Source organism: Eurosta solidaginis, chromosome 2 (assembly GCF_040869045.1).
Source record: "Eurosta solidaginis isolate ZX-2024a chromosome 2, ASM4086904v1, whole genome shotgun sequence".
In the NCBI taxonomy this organism is placed as follows: Eukaryota; Metazoa; Arthropoda; class Insecta; order Diptera; family Tephritidae; genus Eurosta; species Eurosta solidaginis.
In genome coordinates, this window is record NC_090320.1 from 57,945,369 (window position 1) to 57,965,667 (window position 20,299).

At 37.6% G+C, this 20,299-nt stretch overlaps 1 protein-coding gene across 4 annotated transcripts in view; it reads right to left on the minus strand.

The window, feature by feature from the left end:
* The window catches only part of LOC137239800 (amino acid transporter heavy chain SLC3A1-like), a 323,462-nt gene that overhangs the window by 16,351 nt on the left and 286,812 nt on the right, over nt 1-20,299 (minus strand). The window contains exons 1-2 of one of the 4 annotated variants that reach the window (XM_067765483.1): nt 15,988-16,148; nt 15,560-15,927 (exon numbers count right to left, since the gene is read on the minus strand). The exons of 2 other annotated variants lie outside the window; for them this stretch is intronic. In XM_067765483.1, the coding sequence (XP_067621584.1) occupies nt 15,560-15,925 (366 nt within the window). In that variant the 5' untranslated portion in view covers nt 15,926-15,927; nt 15,988-16,148. Of the gene's footprint in view, nt 1-15,559; nt 16,150-20,299 lie in introns of those variants that run through there. One more of the 4 variants, XM_067765482.1, reaches the window with a different exon arrangement.

Here is a 20,299-nt window from a genome sequence, read left to right on the forward strand (position 1 = left end):
GTTCAGATAAGGAACTTTTCGTAATTACTGCCCTATTTTAAGAGCTAGAGTCTTCAAATTTCAACGAATGCTTACATATATAGCATATATTGTTGTCTGAAAAAATCATAAAGATCGGTGGTATATATAGTATATATATGGTGGTATATATAGTATATATATATATATATTTTCGCAAATTTTAGCCCCATTTTAACAGCTAGAAGTTTCAAATTTCACCGAATACTTACGTATATAGTATATATTGTTGTCTGAAAAAATCATAGAGATCGGTTGTATATATAGTATATATCTCATACAACCGATTGTTCAGATAAGAAACTTTTCGCAATTTCTACCCCATTTTAACAGCTATAAGCTTCAAATTTCACTGATTGCTTACGTATATAGCATATATTGTTGTCTGAAAAAATCATATACATCGGTTTTATATATAGTATATATCTCATACAACCGATTGTTCAGATAAGAAACTTTTCGCAAATTCTACCCCATTTTAACAGCTATAAGCTTCAAATTTCACCGATTGCTTACGTATATAGTATGTATTGTTTTGTCAAAAAATCATAGAGATCGGTGATATATATAATATATATATGATGGTATATATAGTATATATATATAGTATATATATATTTTTTTTTACGATTTCGGCCCCATTTTAACAGCTAGAAGCTTCAAATTTCATCAAATGCTTACGTGTATAGCATATATTGATGTCTGAAAAAATCATTGAGATCGGTGGTATACATAGTATATATCTCATACAACCGATTGTTCAGATAAGAAACTTTGCGCAATTTATGCCCCGTTTTAACAGCTAGAAGCTTCAAATTTCACAAAATGCTTACGTATATAGCATATATTGTTGTCTGAAAAAATCATAGAGATCGGTGGTATATATATTATATACTTCATATAAACTGTCATTTTGACCCCTTTTTTACGGCTAGAAGCTTCAAAATTCATCAAATTTCATCAAATAGTTACGTTTACGTCATATATTTTTGAAATACGTGATTCGTAGTCATAGTTTTTACATGCAGACCACAAAAAACGTGAAGCTTTGCATCCTCACACAGATTACCTACCTATTTTTTATTTTATATTTATCTTAAAAATCGTTTAGATATGTTCAAATTTCACCAAATGCTTACGTGTATAGCATATATTGTTGTCTGAGAAAATCATAGATAACGGTGGTATATATAGTATATTTCCCATACAACCGATTGTTCAGATAAGAAACTTTGCGCAATTTCTTCCCCATTTTAACAGCTGGAAGCTTCAAATTTCACCAAATGCTTACGTGTATAGCATATATTGTTGTCTGAAAAAATCGTTGAGATCGGTGGTATATATAATATATATCTCATACAACCGATTGTTCAGTTAAGAAACTTTGCGCAATTTCTGCCCCTTTTTAACAGCTAGACGCTTCAAATTTCACCATATGCTTACGTATATAGCATATATTGTTGTCTGAAAAAATCATAGAGATCGGTGGTATATATATTATATACTTCATATAAACTGTCATTTTGACCCCTTTTTTACGGCTAGAAGCTTCAAAATTCATCAAATTTCATCAAATAGTTACGTTTACGTCATATATTGTTGAAATACGTGATTCGTAGTCATAGTTTTTACACGCAGACCACAAAAAACCTGAAACTTTGCATCCTCACACAAATTACCTACCTGTTTTTTATTTTATATTTATCTTAAAAATCGTTAAGGTATGTAGATCTGTTCACTATATATTTCTTATCTTATACATCCGATTATTCGGAGATTACGAACGGGATAAGATTATTGTTCAGCCCCATTCATGAAAGGTATGAAGTCTTCGGCACAGCCGAAGACAGTCCCGTTCTTACTTGTTTATTATTATTATCTTTATATTAAGTCCCTTTCATGTTTGTCACCTCATTTCCATACGAATTTTTGACCCACGGAAAAGTATTTTTCGGTAACTCCCCGTTGAGCTAGACACTTGATACTTAGAACATAGTTCAGATCTGAGAGACATTACAATGCAAGTGAAAAAAAATCTGCTAGGTGACGAACGGATCGAGATATAGAGAAAATTAATTTTAAAATTGAAGTTTTTCGATCGACTTTTAATTAACTTCTCGATAGACTTGAAACTTCTCCAGAGACTTGAAACTTAGCACATAGTTTGCGAGTCGATGGCACTACAATACGTGGAAAACAAAATGCCGCCAGGATGAAGACGAATCTAGATAAACGAATATCCCTGAAAAAACACAGAGAATTTTGTGATCGATTTTTAAGTAACTTCCCGGTGATCTAGACACTTGAAACTTGGGTCATGATTAGAACCCGGTGACAATGCAATATTTGATTAAAAAAATTTCGCTAGGTGGCGCACGGATCGAGATATTAAGAAAATTGGTTTTGGTTTGGGAATATTTCAATCCATTTTTAACTAACTTCCGGTGACCTAGAGACTTGAAACCTGGCACACAGTTCGAGGCTTGGTGACAATATAATTTACAGAAAACAGAATTCCGCTAGGTGGCGCGCTAAGTGAGATAACTACAAATCCTTGAAAAACGAGGGGAATCTTGGAATCGATTTTTGAGTAACTTCCCGGTGGGCTAGAGACTTGAAACTTGGGCTGTGGGTCAGAACCCAGTGACAATGCAACATTTGTTTAAAAAAAATTTCGCTAGGCGGCACGCGGATCGAGATAGTAAAAAAAACTTTTAATTTGGGAATCTTTCAATCCATTTTTAACCTAGAGACTTGAAACTTGGCACTTAGTTAGAGGCCTGGTGACAATACAACTTATGGAAAACAAAGTTCCGCTAGGTGGCGTGCTAATTGAGATAACTACAAATCCCTGAAAAACGATGGGGAATATTGCAATCGATTTTTGAGTAACTTCCCGATGAGCTGGAGATATGAAACTTGAGCCGTAAGTCAGAACCCGGTCACAATGCAATATTTTATCAAAAAAAATTCCACTAGGTGGCGCATGGATCGAGATATTAGGAAAAATAATTTTAATTTGGGAATATTTCAATCCATTTTTACCTAACTTCCGGTTACCTAGAAACTTGTAACTTAGAAAACAAAGTTCAGCTGGCCGCGCGCTAATTGAGACAACTACGAATCGACGAAAAACGAGGGGAATCTTGCAATCGATTTTTGAGTAGCTTGCCGGTGAGCTAGAGAGATGATTTTAAATCCCAAAATTCTCTTACAAGAGCTATTGTTAAAGTTTTTTAGTCAAAATTCAACAATATTTTTCTGTATTAAAGGAATAATTGCCTTCTATTTTTTGGTCCATTTATATAAAGGTAGTCTTTAACATTTTTTTATCATCTTTTTATTTTATTTTATATTTATCTTAAAAATCGTTTAGGTATGCACATCTGTTCACTATATATTTCTTATCTTATACAGCCGATTATTTGGAGATTACGAATGGGATAAGATTATTGTTCAGCCCCATTCATGAAAGTTATGAAGTCAGTCCCGTCCTTACTTGTTTTATTTAATTCTTTTATTTCACAATTTATAATTTTCTCTTATAAGAAAACTTTTAGTTGAAAATCAACGTTCTCCATTGTTTGACATTATTAATGAATGCTTTTTCTTTTAGGCATTTACTTTCGATTATTTAATTTTGCATTTCTGCGTGTTCGGGAGGTGTGGACCTGAACGCCCTTTAACATTTTGCATGCCTGCGTAATTCCAACTCATCATTTCATAAATAAACACATGCTTGCTCTTTCTTAAAGATATTCTAATAACTTTTTTATAAGATGTCTATATATAGCAGGTACGTACAGGGCCGAATTAACAAATGGAAAGTACAAATTTTCGGGGCCCATATTCACTTTCTATCTCAGTAGATCTAGATCTAAGACGTCAAGGTACAATCAGCCCTATTCTGCATTTCGACTTGGATTGGAATTTTTTCGATTTAGCAATTTTGGTATTCTGTGTTCCAATCTCTTTCGATCCAACTTCGAATCGTTCGATTTTTTGTATTCTGCATTTCGATCGTAGTTCCGTTTTTCTAAGTTGTAAATTAGTTGGCGGAAAAATATTTTCTTTTTATTTTTTTTTATTAATTTATAACAGAATTTTAACAAAAATGTAAGTAAAACTTGTTAAGAAACGTAGAAGGCTTGATGATGTTTGTTTTTTATATGTTTCCAGGTCAAAAACAACATGTCGATGTCGAAGTCCTTGGACGTATTTGCCCCGCAAAAGTATCTAACACATACTTGAAAGCATCCTTGTTAAGTCGAAAGTTTTTTTTGAACCTAGATAAGAAAATATGTCATTAAACTTTACCACTTTTAAGTTCAATTTCTTACAATTTGTCACTCATCTCAAATAGATTACACAAATCTCGCAGTATTTGCCTTTCCATTCTCGCCTGGCCATTTTCGTATGCGTTGCTTTCCAACTCCACAAATAACGCCGCGGCTATTGATTCCATTATAATAGACAGCTATAATTTGTGTCTGTTCGTTGGGTCCAGTTATATGCCAAAGCAAGCTGCCGGCGTAGAGGAAGGTGAAGCGAAAACGTAAACAATCCTTGCGGAAAGAATAAATAAACCTTTATAAAGTAATTTAGGCCAGTGCAATGAAATTAGCATCCTTAAAATTCAGAATATGTTAACTATATTCGTGCAGGAATCCGTTTTAACAAAACTCGGTGGCCACGGCAGGGAATTGGCCAAAAGAACGACAAAAACACACTTACAATTATGAAAGCACTTCACTCAAAAAAATATAACACTGCGGCAATATATTCTATTGCTTTTTTTTTACAAAATGGCGTGGACAATAAAATATAAACATTTTTCAGTGTTTTTTTACAAATTTTCTTTAATTTATTTTGTTCCAATGTTCACACATTCCGTACCAACAGCTGATTTCGAAAAATCATTTGCTCTTCCTCTTCTCTTTACGATTCCGTCGTAATGCAGAATACCAAACTTCGATTAAAGCGGAGCGTAGAACGGGAACGTAATCGAAATGCAGAATAGGGGTGAATATATTAGAGAGCGTGGAAATGCTGGAGTGTGCTGATAAAACGTCTTGGCAAAGAAGGTGAACGTGGGCAAAACGAAGTACTTGCTGTTATGAAAGAAAAAATATATGCCCCTTGCAAACAAGTCCTACTTTGATACTGTTAGGTAATTCAGAAGTAAGGTATAATCTCGACGAATAATATTCATGTTCTAGAAGTCTCTTATGCAGAGCTGCTCAACCCCTATAAACTTATAGCACTTTTTATACTCAGCGTGCTTTGCACACTGAGTATATTAACTTTGATTGGATAACGGTTGGTGGTACAGGTATAAAGGAATCGAGATAGATATAGACTTCTGTATATCAAAATCATCAGTGTCGAAAACAAATTCGATTAAGCCATGTCCGTCCGTCCTCCTCTCCGTTAACATGATAACTTGAGTAAATATTGAGATATCTTCACCAAATTTGGTACACGACCTTATCTGGACCCAGAATAGATTGGTGTTGAAAATGATTGAAATCGGATGATAACCACACCCACTTTTTATATATAAAACATTTTGGGAAACACAAAAAACCTGTTAGAAATGGATACGTGGCTTAAGCATATGAAATAATTTTTTGTAACTTTCCTACATTGTAATACAACGCTGTTTAAGTATAGAGACTGAATTCTAAAAATTTGGCTATAACGGCTTCTTCGAGCTTCACTTTTCACGAATTACTAAAGAGGAAGCACGAAGAAGTAAGTACAAATGAAATTAATTGTTTTAAAATTGGATTTTTGTAATTAATATAAATATTTGACAGATATTAAAACCGACGCTTTGATATAAACAACTTGTATCGTGTTCTTAATATTTTCGTGCTAGTAATCAGTTGCATTCGCCGCCGCAAAATTATTTTAATATTTCTTCCACGAATCGATGTGAAGAAAATCGCCATTTTAAGTTTGTACATGAGACGCTATAATTTAAGAAATTACGCCACGTCGCCGAAAATGCCAAAATCGAATAATGATTCATCTAGCGATAGCGAGGCTGATCGTACTGTCATTCAAGATGACACAATCAGCAATCTTCAGGAACAAGTCCACAAATTGCAACTGTCCTTGGAAGCGTCCGAAAGAGACAGACTAAACTTGATGAAAACGTTCGCTTCGTCAACAACCGCAAATAATATGCCTTGCGAATCTTCATCTGAATCATCTGTTAATAACACGACAAAAATGTATGCAAATGCCTCTACTGCCGCCTACTGTTCAGCCACCATATTGGCCACCGCCGCCTCATGTCCAGTATACACACTGTCACACACTGCTGCGAATTATCCAATCCGCACATCACCAGAAATCTCATCTGCTGCCGCTGGTTACTCAGCCCTTACATCACAGCACATTACAGCTACAGCCGCCAACACTACACAAATATCTACCATCACTTCTAACAGCGTTTTTCATGCCCATTCATGGAACAACAATAACATCGTATCAACGGAACAGCAATCGCCTATTGTAGCGTCACACTACGCTCCGCAAAGAAACTACATCACAGGAATCCATCCTACAAATTTGCCGCCGTGCAACTTTTCATACATTTATCCCACAGCTGGTGCATCGTTAAATGCACCACTTTCGTCACCTATACAAAATAGCCAGACACAAATGCTAATGCCAGCCTACAACCGCAAACTTCAAGATTTGCCACAGTTCTCTGGTTCGCCAGAGGAGTGGCCAATGTTTATTGTTGCTTTTCGAGAAGCCACTAACATGTTTTCGTACACTAATGTTGAAAATCTACTTAGATTGCAGAAATCCTTAAAGGAAGACGCCAGGTCTAAAGTCGAATCGCTTTTAATTCATCCCTCAAGCGTGAATGCCTTAATTTCATCGTTGGAATTTCATTTTGGAAGGCCGGAGGTGCTTGTTCGTAGTCAACTAGCCAAAGCTTGAGCATTCATTTCTATCGCAAGTGGTAAGGTGCATGAAATTGTCAACTTATCTGCAATGGTAACAAATTTAGTCGCATTTCTGGAAAACGCTGGTGCTCTACTTCACCTTTCTAACCCAACACTGCTGGACGAATTGGTAAGTAAATTACCAATTTATAAGCGAGAAGAGTGGGCACGTCACACATTTATGATAAATAAGCCGTACCCCACTGTTAGCGATTTTAGTTTATGGTTGCAACAAATTTCAATGTTTGTTGTTAAAGCAACTGAGTTGAACACATCAAATATCAAATACGATCAGCTGGTGAATAAAGGTAATAAATCTGTAAAAACTTTGCTAGCCATATCGGAAGAAAAGAGTAAATGCATTTTGTGTAATGAGAACCATAAATTATATCGATGCGAAAAATTTAAAGAATCAAATTATAATGAGCGTTGGGAATTTGTGAAGAAGAATCGTTTATGTTTTTGTTGCCTTTCTGAGGGACATAGCGTTCACAACTGTTTACGACGTCGCGCGTGTGGTATATCATCGTGCCAAAAGTACCATAATAGACTGCTTCACAATCAGAACGATAATATTGGCAGCCCCACCTCAGCTGAAACATCTGTTGCTAATGTAAATATTTACAGCAACAACAACAATAGTCAGTTTAAACAATCTGAAGGAGAGCGTACAAACAAAAACATAAACAGAACCTTTCTCAAATTTCTGCCTGTGGAATTGCATGGGCCAAGAGGAAGCATGCAAGTCATAGCTTTCATTGATGATGGAGCAAAAGTCACATTATTAGAAGAAGATGTAGCAAGTAAAATTGGTCTCACTGGCGCGAAGGATTTACTACGCTTAAAATGGTTTGATAATCAGACAACAAGCGAGATTTCTAAACGTGTAAATTTGGAAATCTCAGCTACCAATAACGGTGAAGGTAAGTTTTATATGAAAGGTGTGCGAACTACAAAGAAATTGTTTTTGCCACCACAAACGTTATGCGTAGACAGCTTTAAGCAATTTAATGAGTCAATAAGAGATATTCCAATTGAGAGTTACGTTGACGCAGCCCCCAAAATTTTAATTGGAATGCCGCACACCAATCTCATTAGGCCTTTGAAAGTAGAAAACTTTAACGATGGGTTCACAGTTCATAAAACTAAACTGGGGTGGGTGTTGTTTGGTTCTGATGAATATAATACTGATAACGCTACGGTGTGTCACGTACACATAGATGATAACGATATTAAAGAGTTGCAAAAGCAAGTGGACGATTATTTTTCACTTGAGGGGTTCAACACAAAGCTAGCGCCAATGAAGTCCGATGCAGATATTAAAGCCGATCACATTTAACGTGCACAACTAAATTAATAGGTGATAGGTACGAAACGGGCCTCTTGTGGCACAGTAATAATGTAGTCATGCCAGAAAGTTATGAGGTGGCATTAAAGCGACTTCAGCTGGTGGAACAAAAAATGGCACGCGATACGAATTACTCAGAATGGTATAAAGGGAAGATAAATGAATATTTGGAAAAGGGATATGCCCGAAAATTATCTGAAGTTGAAACGAAACTGCCAAATCCGCGTATATGGTATTTACCCCATTTCGCTGTTTACAATGTAAGTAAAGCAAATAAGCCACGATTAGTTTTCGACGCTGCAGCTAAGGTTGACAATACATATGTCATTGAATTCTGCACTTATGAAGGGCCCCGCCGAATATCAGCCGATACCATTGCAGTCAATATTATTTAAATTCCGGGAAGGTAAAATAGCTATATGTGGCGACATTAGGGAAATGTTTCACCGCATAAATATTCGCGAGGCAGACCAACATTCCCAGCGTTTCTTTGGCGTGGGGGCAATGTAAATAAAAAAACCTGATGTTTACGTTATGCGAGCTATGATTTTTGGCTCTATTTGCTCTCCATGTTCAGCGCAATACGTAAAAAATATAAATGCGCTGACTTTTCAAAACGAAAATCCACGAGCAGTCGAGGCCATTATCAATCGCCACTATGTGGATGACTATGTAGATAGTTTCTCTAATATTGAAGAAGGTATAAGCACGACGAAAAAGGTGATTGAAATTCACAGCAAAGCAGGTTTTGAGTTAAGGGGTTTCGTTTCCAACTCTGAGGTGCTGCTCCAATCTATTGATAAATCACTTTTACGCCAATGTAACTCTAAAAATTTATGTAATACATATTCCGAATACGAAAAGGTCCTTGGAATGCATTGGGATACAAAGCGTGATGTATTCTCTTTTAATTTAACCTTTGCAAGAATACCGAAGCCAGTTTTGGATGGTAGTCGGCGGCCAACGAAGGCAGAAGTACTAGGAATAGCTATGTCGATATTTGATCCTTTCGGTTTTTTGGCAAATGTTACGCTCGCACCAAAAATTTTATTGCAACGATTGTGGCGACTAAATATAGGTTGGCACGATGCCATAACGGACGAAATTTATGAAAAATGGTACGAGTGGTATGCTATGCTTGACCAGCTAAAACAATTCAGCATTCCCCGGTGTTATGACAGCGTATTCAAAGATACGGTTACTAAAGTGCAGTTACATATATTTGTAGATGCGAGTGAACTAGCCTTTGCGGCTGCTGCATACTTCCGCATATGCCATGCTGATAATATTAGTGTAACTTTTGTCGCAGCCAAGTGTCGGTGCAGTCCTTTGAAGCCAATGTCAATTCCCCGACTAGAGTTACAAGCTGCGGTGCTAGGAACGCGTTTGAGCAAAGCAATCCATGATAGTCATACGGTTGTACCAGAAACAACAATATTTTGGTCGGACTCAAAAACAGTCATTCAGTGGATTCGGTCTGAAGCGCGCCAATACAAATAATTTGTGTGCAATCGCATTTCAGAAGTTCTTAATGCATCAAATGTTTCGCAATGGCACTGGGTTCCTGGTACTTTGAACCCAGCTGATGACGCAACGCGACCACAGTTTAACAAGATGTTTGTTGAAAGTAGTAAGTGGATTAGTGGACCTGATTTTTTGAAAGAGCACGAAGACAAATGGCCAATGCTTCCGGCTGCGATTAAAGTGTGCAAAAACGACATCGAGATGAGAACAAATTTTATATACTCAATTAAATTAGATGAAGACGTTATACCTTTTTCTAAATTTTCGAATTTCTACAAATTTCTAAGAGTCATGACCTGGGTCCGATATGCGGTTAAAAGGTTCCGTTCTTTAGTCCAAAATAATATCGAAACGTTTCCACAACCATTAAAGATCACTGCTAAAGATATTAAAGAAACCGAGTTCATGGTGGTTCGACTAGTGCAGGAGGACATATTTGCCGAAGATATAGACACATTGAGGAATGAAGAGCAGCTTTCGAAAAGTAGTCCGTTGTATACTTTAACCCCCATAATGGATGACCAAGGAATATTGCGCCTAGGCGGTCGGATCGACAATGCTCAATGCGTATACTTATCAACCAGGCGACCAATTATCCTACCAAAAGCCCACGTTATGTCGCGTTTAGTAGTACGTCATAATCACGAGCTATTTTATCATCAGAACAGTGAGGCTATTATCGGTGCGATACGGTCAAAATATTGGATTCCCAACGTACGATGTCTTTTGCGGTCTATTAAAAGCGCCTGTCAGCTTTGTAAAAATGCAGCTGCTACTCCCAGGAATCCCCTCATGGGCCAAGTACCACCTGATCGGCTCACACCATATGTTAGACCTTTTTCGTTTACGGGAGTGGACTATTTCGGACCTGTTTTGGTTTCTATAGGGCGGCGACGTGAAAAGAGATGGGTTGCGTTGTTTACGTGCCTAACTGTTCGAGCGATCCACTTGGAAGTAGCCAAAGGTCTATCGGCTGACGCAGCGATCTTATGTCTCCGGAACTTCGTAAATCGCACAGGTGTTCCCGTACGTATGCGTAGTGATAGGGGTACCAATTTCGTGGGAGCAAGTAAGATTGAGTGGTTGCACGTAGCTGAGCGTCTTGGAGATGAATGCACCCGCCGTGGTATTGAATGGGTATTCAATACGCCTGGAAATCCAGAAGCCGGTGGTGCATGGGAAAGAATGGTCCGTAGTGTGAAACGAGTATTGGCATTCACTTTGAAAGAGGTAACACCCCAGATTGAAACGCTGCACAGTCTACTAATTGAGGCCGAAAATTTAATAAATTCTCGTCCGCTTACGCATTTGCCTCTGGAAAGTATTGACGATGATCCATTAACGCCTAATCATTTCATTCTGGGTGGACCAAGCTATATACAAACTTCAGCAGATTCTCAAGAAACATGTTTGAGAAAGCAATGGCGAATTTTGCAATGTCTAAAACAAACCTTTTGGCGCAGATGGGTTCTGGAGTATCTGCCAAAATTGACCAGACGCACTAAGTGGTATGAAAGAGTTACTCCAATTAAAGTTGGGGATGTTGTGATTGTGTGTGATGGTAATGAGAATTTGGGCGAGTGAAGGCGTGGAATTGTGTTGGAAGTATTCGTGGCTCCAGATGGGCAGGTAAGGTCGGCATTAGTAAAGACATCGAGTGGCACCTTGAGAAGACCAGCATCAAAGTTAGCTGTAATGGATGTACGAGGTGAACCTCATATCACAGACGCTCCTTCGGTTCACGGGGGGCGGGATGTTAGAAATGGATACGTGGCTTAAGCATATGAAATAATTTTTTGTAACTTTCCTACTTTGTAATACAACCCTGTTTAAGTATAGAGACTGAATTCTAAAAATTTGGCTATAACGGCTTCTTCGAGCTTCACTTTTCGCGAATTACTAAAGAGGAAGCACGAAGAAGTAAGTACAAATGAAATTAATGGTTTTAAAATTGGATTTTTGTAATTAATATAAATATTTAACAGATATTAAAACCGACGCTTTAATATAAACAACTTGTATCGTGTTCTTAATATTTTCGTGCTAATAATCAGTTGCCGCCGCAACAAAACCTGATTATTTAGTAAATAATACATCTAGAATGCTGAAATTTGACACGTGGAATGATATTGAGACTCTTGATACTAATTTGAAAAACAATTTAAAAATTGGCGTGGCACCGCCCACTTTTGATAAAATAAATTTTACAAATATTATTAATCATAAATCAAAGATCGTTAAACCTATCGTAACAAAATTCGGCAGAGAGGTTGCCTTTACTATAAGGAATGCTTTTAAGAAAAATTAACGAAATCGGTTACGGACCACGCCCAATTTTATATAAAAGATTTTTAAAAGGGTCGTAGACGGAAATAATAAGCTATATCTTAGCGAAAAAGAGCTTTATAACAATGGTATTTCATTTTCCAAGTGAATTTATAACAATAAATAGGAAAAACTTCAAATTTAAAAATTTGGCGTGGCACCGCCCCTTTTTTGTTTAAGCAATTTTCAATGTTTCGGGAGCCATAACTCGAAGAAAAATTTACATATCGTAACAAAATTGGGTACACATATTTTCCTTAAAGCAGAAAATATTTCTAGTAAAAATTAACGGGATCGGTTAAATACCACTGCAACTTAGATATAAAACAAGTTCAAAAGGGTCGTAGACTAGAATAATAAGCTATAAATTAGCAAAAAATAGTTTTGAATTAATAATATTTCACTTATCAAGTTTTATTGTAAGAGGAACTGGGGAGACATTTTTTTTAAATGGGCGGTGCCACGTGTTATGTAGAAAAGTAATTTATCTGAAATGAAATGTGTAATTGAAGCTCACGCTGAGTATATAATATTCGGTTACACCCGAACTTAGACACCTTTACTTGTTTTGTTTTGCCCTGAATCTTAGGCACAGATAAAGATTTGCACTTCAAATATATGTACATAAAAACACGTAAGGAAGTCTAAGTTCGGTGAAACTGCACATTACATACCCAGCTGTACACTTGAAATGCTGTTGTTGTTTGTTTTGTGTGGTTAATAGTGTTCCAAGGCTGCGCAATAATACATATACATATGGCTCTATTCTGAACTAATTTTTCTTGGAGTTATGGCTCCCGAAACATAGAAAATTGCTTAGTTATAAAAGGGGCGGTGCAATGCCCATTCCGTAAAATTTGAAGTTTTTCCTATTTATTGTTATAAATCCACTTGAGAAATGAAATACCATTGATATAAAGCTCTTTTTTGCAAATATATATCTTATTATATTCGTCCACGACCCTTTTAAAAATCTTTTATATAAAAGTGGGCGTGGTCCTTAACCGATTTCGTTAATTTTTCTTCAAAGCATGCCTTGTAGCAAAGGCAACCTCTCTGCCGAATTTTGTTACGATAGGTTTAACGATTTTTGATTTATGATTAATAATATTTGTAAATTGATTTCATCACAAGTGGGCGGTGCCACGCCCATTTTAAACAAAAATTTCAAATTTATATCAAGAGTCTCAATATCAGTCCACACGTCGAATGTCAACATTCTAGGTGTATTATCTAATAAACAATCAGGTTTTTTGTGTTTTCCAAAATGTTATATATGTCGGATCTGTCAATAAGTTTAGAGTATGAGGACATACTTTGATGAATTGACGCGCACTGTTCCATACAACACTTGTTTTAGAGTTTACATACTAAACATTAGTAGGCGAGAACAACAATAATGAAAATATTTGAGTAGTGGAAAATATGAGGCAGAGTGAAATTATTATTTGTTGAAAGTGCGTGCGCGTCAATTCCTCTTAGACTTGTGATAATGACTTCGCATCCTGCGTCATATATATAAAAAGTGGGCGTTGTTATCATCCGATTTCGCTCATTTTCAATACCAATATATTCTGGGTCCAGATAAGCTCGTGTACCAAATTTGGTGAAGATATCTCAATATTTACTCAAGTTATCGTGTTAACTGACAAACGAACGGACGGGCGGACATGGCTCAATGAAATTTTTTTTCGATACTGACGATTTTGATATATGGAAGTATATATCTATCTCGATTCCTTTATACCTGTACAACCAACCGTTATCCAATCAAACTTATAATACCCTGTGTACAAGTACAGCTGGGTATACAAATTTTCAGAGAACTCCCGTATGCCCTCACATATAAATAAAATTCATATGGAAATTTTTAAATTTTCCTATGCAAGTGCAAAGGAAAAGCACTTCCATATGATGAACGAGCACTTCGGTATGAAAAACAAATCAACACCAACAAATTGACAACTAAAAATTACTCCAGCCATTTAAGGGGTTGATCTCGGAATTTAAAAAAAAGACTTGGAAACTTGCATACGCCTTTATTTCGACGTTATGCTAATGGTATTCAAAGTCATGAGAAGTAGCATGTGCGCGTCTTGAGATGTTCGAGACCTGGCGTCGCAAAATTTAGTACTTTGCAAATATCTCGCTTCCTATGTCTTGCTCGAAGTTACACAATAATCCACCTAATCCAGATTTACAACATCTATTTATCAAACCTTAATATATATATAGCTACGGGCTTAACCTTCTTAAACCTGCAAAAGCAACCAACGGATTAAAATCATACTGTTCGATATCTGTTCTTCTGACAGAAGCGAAAAACTGGAAATCGCTGTGTTACCTAGGTTAGGTTGAACTGGTTGGTCAACAAAAACCTTCCATAGACTGAATGTGTCCATGGTGTTAACAGAAATTGTTTGACGACGAAAGGGAAAACCCCAAATTAGGCACGAGGACTTATGGTATAGAATAACTCTATCCTTTGCCAAATACTAGAAGTTTTGTAGAACCTAGCTTAATTGCTGCATCGACATCTTTCAACTCTGCCGCCCCTAGTAGCTGGAGCCTTGACCTAGCGAGCGCACGACGCGAACACAGATCATGCTCAACCGTTTCTTTCTGCAGCTCGCACTTCCTACATCTGCTGTTACTGACGAGGCGAAACTTACATATATGCATGTGACGCCAGAAGGCAGTGTCCAGTTAGTATGCTCATCGTGAGGCTCAAGTCTAGTTTCTTCAGAGATATGAGCACCTTTGTGAGTATAACGTCGTACAGTTTGCACGCAATCTTAGAAATTTTGCAGCACCGCGCTTCTGTCAATGTCTTTCCAGCTTGTTTGACCATATGCAACTCTTGTTCCTTTTGATTTATCCAAAACAAATTGGGACGTCTGCAGTCGATTAATTGAGTGCTTATTGATGTTTGTTGTTCAGTAATGTGAGACTTTTAGTTTGTAAGGCGAGCACAGTTACATAAATTGTGGGCTTATCCAAAAAAGCCACAGTCAACACGCCTCCAGTATACAAAGAAAAACTGTACTTTCCCTCCGAAGAAAAATTTAAAAATCTATGTGGACTGTTAAAATATCGGAGGGGGGGGGGGGGTGTGTGCAAAATAATCGTGGGTTGGATCTGCAGCTTATACGCATTGGTCCATTAGATACAAATACATTTTTCACTCTTTAAAATACTCTAGAGCAACATGCTCTCTTTAGAAGGCCCCCTCACTATGCGGGCCTTTTTACAATTGCCGATATTGTCTTGTGAATACGTTTGTATGTATCGCATCTACGTGATGGAATTTAGATACATTCATACATATATACTTATAGGAACGTACATATATATATTTAAACAAGATTTTTGACCTAACCTGCCCAGCGCCACAAAGTTGGAAATGTTGATATGCATGCGGTTTATGGAAAAGCGCTGTCGCCGCCGTATCTGGTGCATCCATGCCAATACCAGAGCTGCTACCCGTCGATGAACTTGTTTCGGCATTGACATCTGCATCTTCATTACATAAATTTCCCGAGGTCGTACTGTCATTGTCATGGCAAGGTGTTAGCGGATGAGAAAATGTGACCGGCGTCGAAGTGCCATTTGTGGTGGAGAGTAACGGATAGATGGATGCTTCGTCATCTGGCAAGAATGTCGACACCGATGGTGATTCTACAAGCATTGATGGTAATTCCACACCAAGCAATGTAGGATCGGTAGATATACCCCTTCTGCTCATTGCTAACGTGACACCAAAATGTGAGTGTTTATGCGATGATTGTATGGATAAATATTTTTTACCAAAGTATTTTTTTGTCGAATTTCAATATGAATAAATAAATTAAAATATGCCGTTTTGCACAAACTTGCTAATCATTGCTTAATTGAGTGTGAATATGAAAGCAGAAAATTTTCCCAACACCGAACTCGGCCGCACAATATCTCGTCACAAACTGAATTCTCTTTGCTTGCGCACAAATTTGAGTATAGAATGTGGAACCCAATTGGATGAACAAATGAACCAAATCAGTGAAATTGTTTATTTTTATTATTTACGTAAACGTATTGGAAGCTTTGCAGTACGCTAAAACAGTCGACCACATATGCAGGTATTACATCGACCACAAACATTCATACTGTGTGAGAGCTTTAAGATGTTTGCGTCGAATTTCAAACTGGGAAAACTCTTGCCTGACAGGGTATTTGTGAAGATTTAGGGCGGCTGAATTGCTTCGCGTAAATTTTAAATACGTTGGGTTGCACTTACCAGTCAATGAAGAAATTAATTCCAAAAAGACAACTATGGCTTCTATACAACTCTTTGTTCTTGTCATATATTAACTATTTGAATCCAATATGGAATGTTTGCTCAGAGCAACTTATAAATGAATTACAAAGAACACAAAATAAAGTAATTAAAAACATTTTAAATTTACCGCGGAGAACATCAAGTGAGCTGTTATATTGTAATAAGCTAGATATTCGCAAATATTGCACCTCTCAGACGCTAATAGCGTTCTACAAAATAAAAAATAATTTAATTAAACATAATTTGAACATACAAGAAGAACAAACCCCAGATTATGCCAACAATGTCTTTTTCGAACAGAAAGATGTGCAAAATCAATAAAACACTATGGTGTAAAATTATTCAACAAACTTCCAGATGAAGTTAAAAATGCAAGAAATCTGCAAAGCTTTAAAACTGAAGTCAAACGCCTAATTCTTGCAAACTATAATTTTAATATTCAGCTGTAAAATGTAATTGTTACTTTTCCTCTTACTTTTACTGATATACGGAAACGGTATTTAAATCATACATTACTTATAATACGTTATTTCACTGCTAAAATAATGTAACGAATTTACTGCAATTCCCCTTATTGGCAATCTCCTGCCAATGTTCGTATCGCTAAACTGTTGAATAAATAACTCCAATATTGAATAATGGAAAAATGGCCTTTATTAAAGTACTTCACAATAACACTTATACTTTGCAACTAGCTTGCTTAACAGCCAAACTGCGTGATAGCTCAAATGAAACTCTACTTTCAAAATAATACTGCTATCGCTCGCTAGATAGCGTCTTAATCGAAACTGCTTGATAGCTCAACTCAAACTGAATTCCAGCGCCTCTACATTTGCTGCCTTTTATACTCTCTGATTTCAACGTTCGCATCTTCTAGGCACTTCCAGAATCTACTAGTTGCCATCAGCTCTCAAACTTCTCAGCTGTAACTACAATTGCACGATTTTATAGCTTCTCTAATTGCATACTTTCAGGAGTATCTCAGATATATGCATGTGTTTGTGCATTGATTCTCCTCTGCTCGTATACGTACATGGTACATATGTGTAGACGCAATTATTGTTTCGTTTATGCAGATATATAATGATTGAATTATTGATGTGAATTCACGTCACTGCTTAGCATCGGCTTAGAGATAGCACTACCCCTTAGTTTTGCTAATATTCGTAACACTGCCCTCCAACTAAATCTGATCGTCTCGATCAGACAAATCTCCCGATCTAAACGTCGCTAGCATCTCCAAATGTACCACTCTTCTACTCCGTGGTTTCTCAATGCTTTGTATGCTGTAGATGGTATCACTGATCTTCTTCAAAACCTTGTACGGGCCTTCCCAACTGCACCGAAATTTGGCTGGAACACCTTTCCGCCGGTGAGGGTTGTTTAACAGTATCAAATCTCTCTCCAAGAAATCTTCCGAATTTTTGTTCTCATTGTACCTGCGTTTCATCTTACTACTCATTATTCTTGATCGTTCCCTCGCACTCTGTTGTTTGGACAATGAGCTTCTTCGCAGAGCTTGCACTTGACGGATTGACTTTGCATCATCATTATCGTCTGGACGTTTCACAACAATAGTGCATGCTGGCTTGAAACCACCCTTGCATTCTTTCTGAAAAATTCTTTTAGTCATTTTAGTGCATCCATTAGTGTTTGCCGATGCCGGTCTTTTCCTCGCAGGTACTTTTAATTTCGCTTTATTTGGCCCATTCGATCCATCAACCTTTTCTTTTGACTTTCGTGGCCTTTGTCGAGTCTTCACCATTACTCGGTTACTACTGAACCCTTTTTCCAGCTTGAAGGTAAGTGGTATATCCTGGTTCTCATAACACATCACCCTTCTCTGCATATCGATCTTGATGTCATGGTCAACCAAGAAGTCCACTCCCAATATGACTTCTTCAACGATCTTCGCCACAACGAATTTGTGTAGAACCGTGACCTTTCCAATCAAGACTTCACATATCACTTCTCTCTGAACTTGGTTATACTCGCCAGTGACCGTACGCAACCATGCTCCAGGTAACTGTTTTATTCTCCTGTTGACCAAGTCAGATCGGATCAAGGAATGAGATGCGCCCGTATCTACAGTCAGTACACGTTCTTTACCATCCACATTCCCTCTGACGGTAAGACTGATCGATTTTCAACCAATTTGCAACACAGATATCACAGGGCATTCAATAGCTGGATCTAGCTCTCGATCTCTACCTCTTACTCGCTCTTGCTCATCTCCTCCAGCTTTGCGTTTACGGCCACCCACATTGTTGGAACTATTAGGACCAAGATCGCAATGACGTGCAATGTGACCGGACTTCCCGCATTTGAAGCATTTGATAACTTTTTCACTCCGCTTTTGCGATCCCTGCAGCGCCTCAAATATTGCGTCTACCCACTCTGGCCTTTCTACTTCCACACGGCGTGCTTTGAAAACTGGCTTACACAGAAGCGACGCTGTTTCCTGAGTCAGCGCATGGGATACCGTTTCTGCAAATGTTGGCTTTGGGTTTGCGTATGTGGCTCGCTTCGTTTCGACGTCCCGTATGCCATTTATAAAGCTTTGAATTTTTACCCTTTCGGTGTATTTCACGGGTGCATCGGCATTCGCCAAATGTGCAAGCCTTTCGACATCTGACGCAAACCCCTGCAAAGTCTCATTAGCTTTTTGGTAGCGGTTTTGCAACTCTATTTGATGTATCTGCTTCCTGTGTTCGCTTCCGTATCGCCGTTCTACAGCAGCCATCAATGCGTCATAACTGTTTCGTTCGTACTCTGGAATAGTCTGTAAGATTTCGGCAGCTGGTCCTTTCAATGCTACGAATAGTGCAGCAACTTTATCTTCAGCATTCCAGTTGTTCACTGCTGCGGTCTTTTCAAACTGAAGCTTAAAGACCTGGAAAGGAACAGAACCGTGAAAGGATGGTGTTTTTACCTTTGGATTACTTGCTGCAACAGCTGGGCGATGTAATTGCAACTCCTGTATACGACCTCTCAAAGCATCCACCTCGGCTTCGATTTTTTTCTCAAACTGCGTTATTTTATCGTCCATACGCGCTTCGAGTTTTGATGATATACGCGCCTCCTGCGCTTCGAGTGGTACTGATATGCATGCCTCTTGTTCTTTCAATTGCGTTTCCATCTTTGATGTTATTCGTGTCTCTTGGGATTCCATCTGTGATGAAATATACGTTTTCTGTTTTTCCAGTTGGGATGCCATATATGTCTTCTGTTCTTCCAATTGCGTTTCCATCTTGGATGTAATCTGTGTCGACATTTCTGCATACGCGTTTCTTGTGCTTCAATCTTCGATGTTATTCGTGTCTCTTGGGATTCCACTGTGATGAAATTGTCGATGTTTGAGTAGATATTGCAGCTAAAATCATGTTCAAGTCTGTGCTTGTAACTGTCTGCGATATTTAGTTTTTCTCTTCAATTTTTGTTGTTGTCTCGTCCCCATCACGATAAAAGACATACTCGTCCACATCAATTCCTTCTGCTTCCATATCCTCTCGTAGCCGTGCCTGAAGTTCGAGTTTAAAGCCGCTTGTATTCAATCCACGACTCTCCGACTCCTTCAGTTGCTGGATCTTCAATTCAATGAACTTTGCCATGTCCTTGTTGTCCTCTGGAATTTATTCAACAATTCCTCTTCTGACACCAATTGTAACGAATTTACTGCAATTCCCCTTATTTGCAATCTTTTGCCAACGTTCGTATCGCTAATCTGTTGAATAAATAACTCCAATATTGAATAATGGAAAAATGGCCTTTATTAAAGTACTTCACAATAACACTTATACTCTG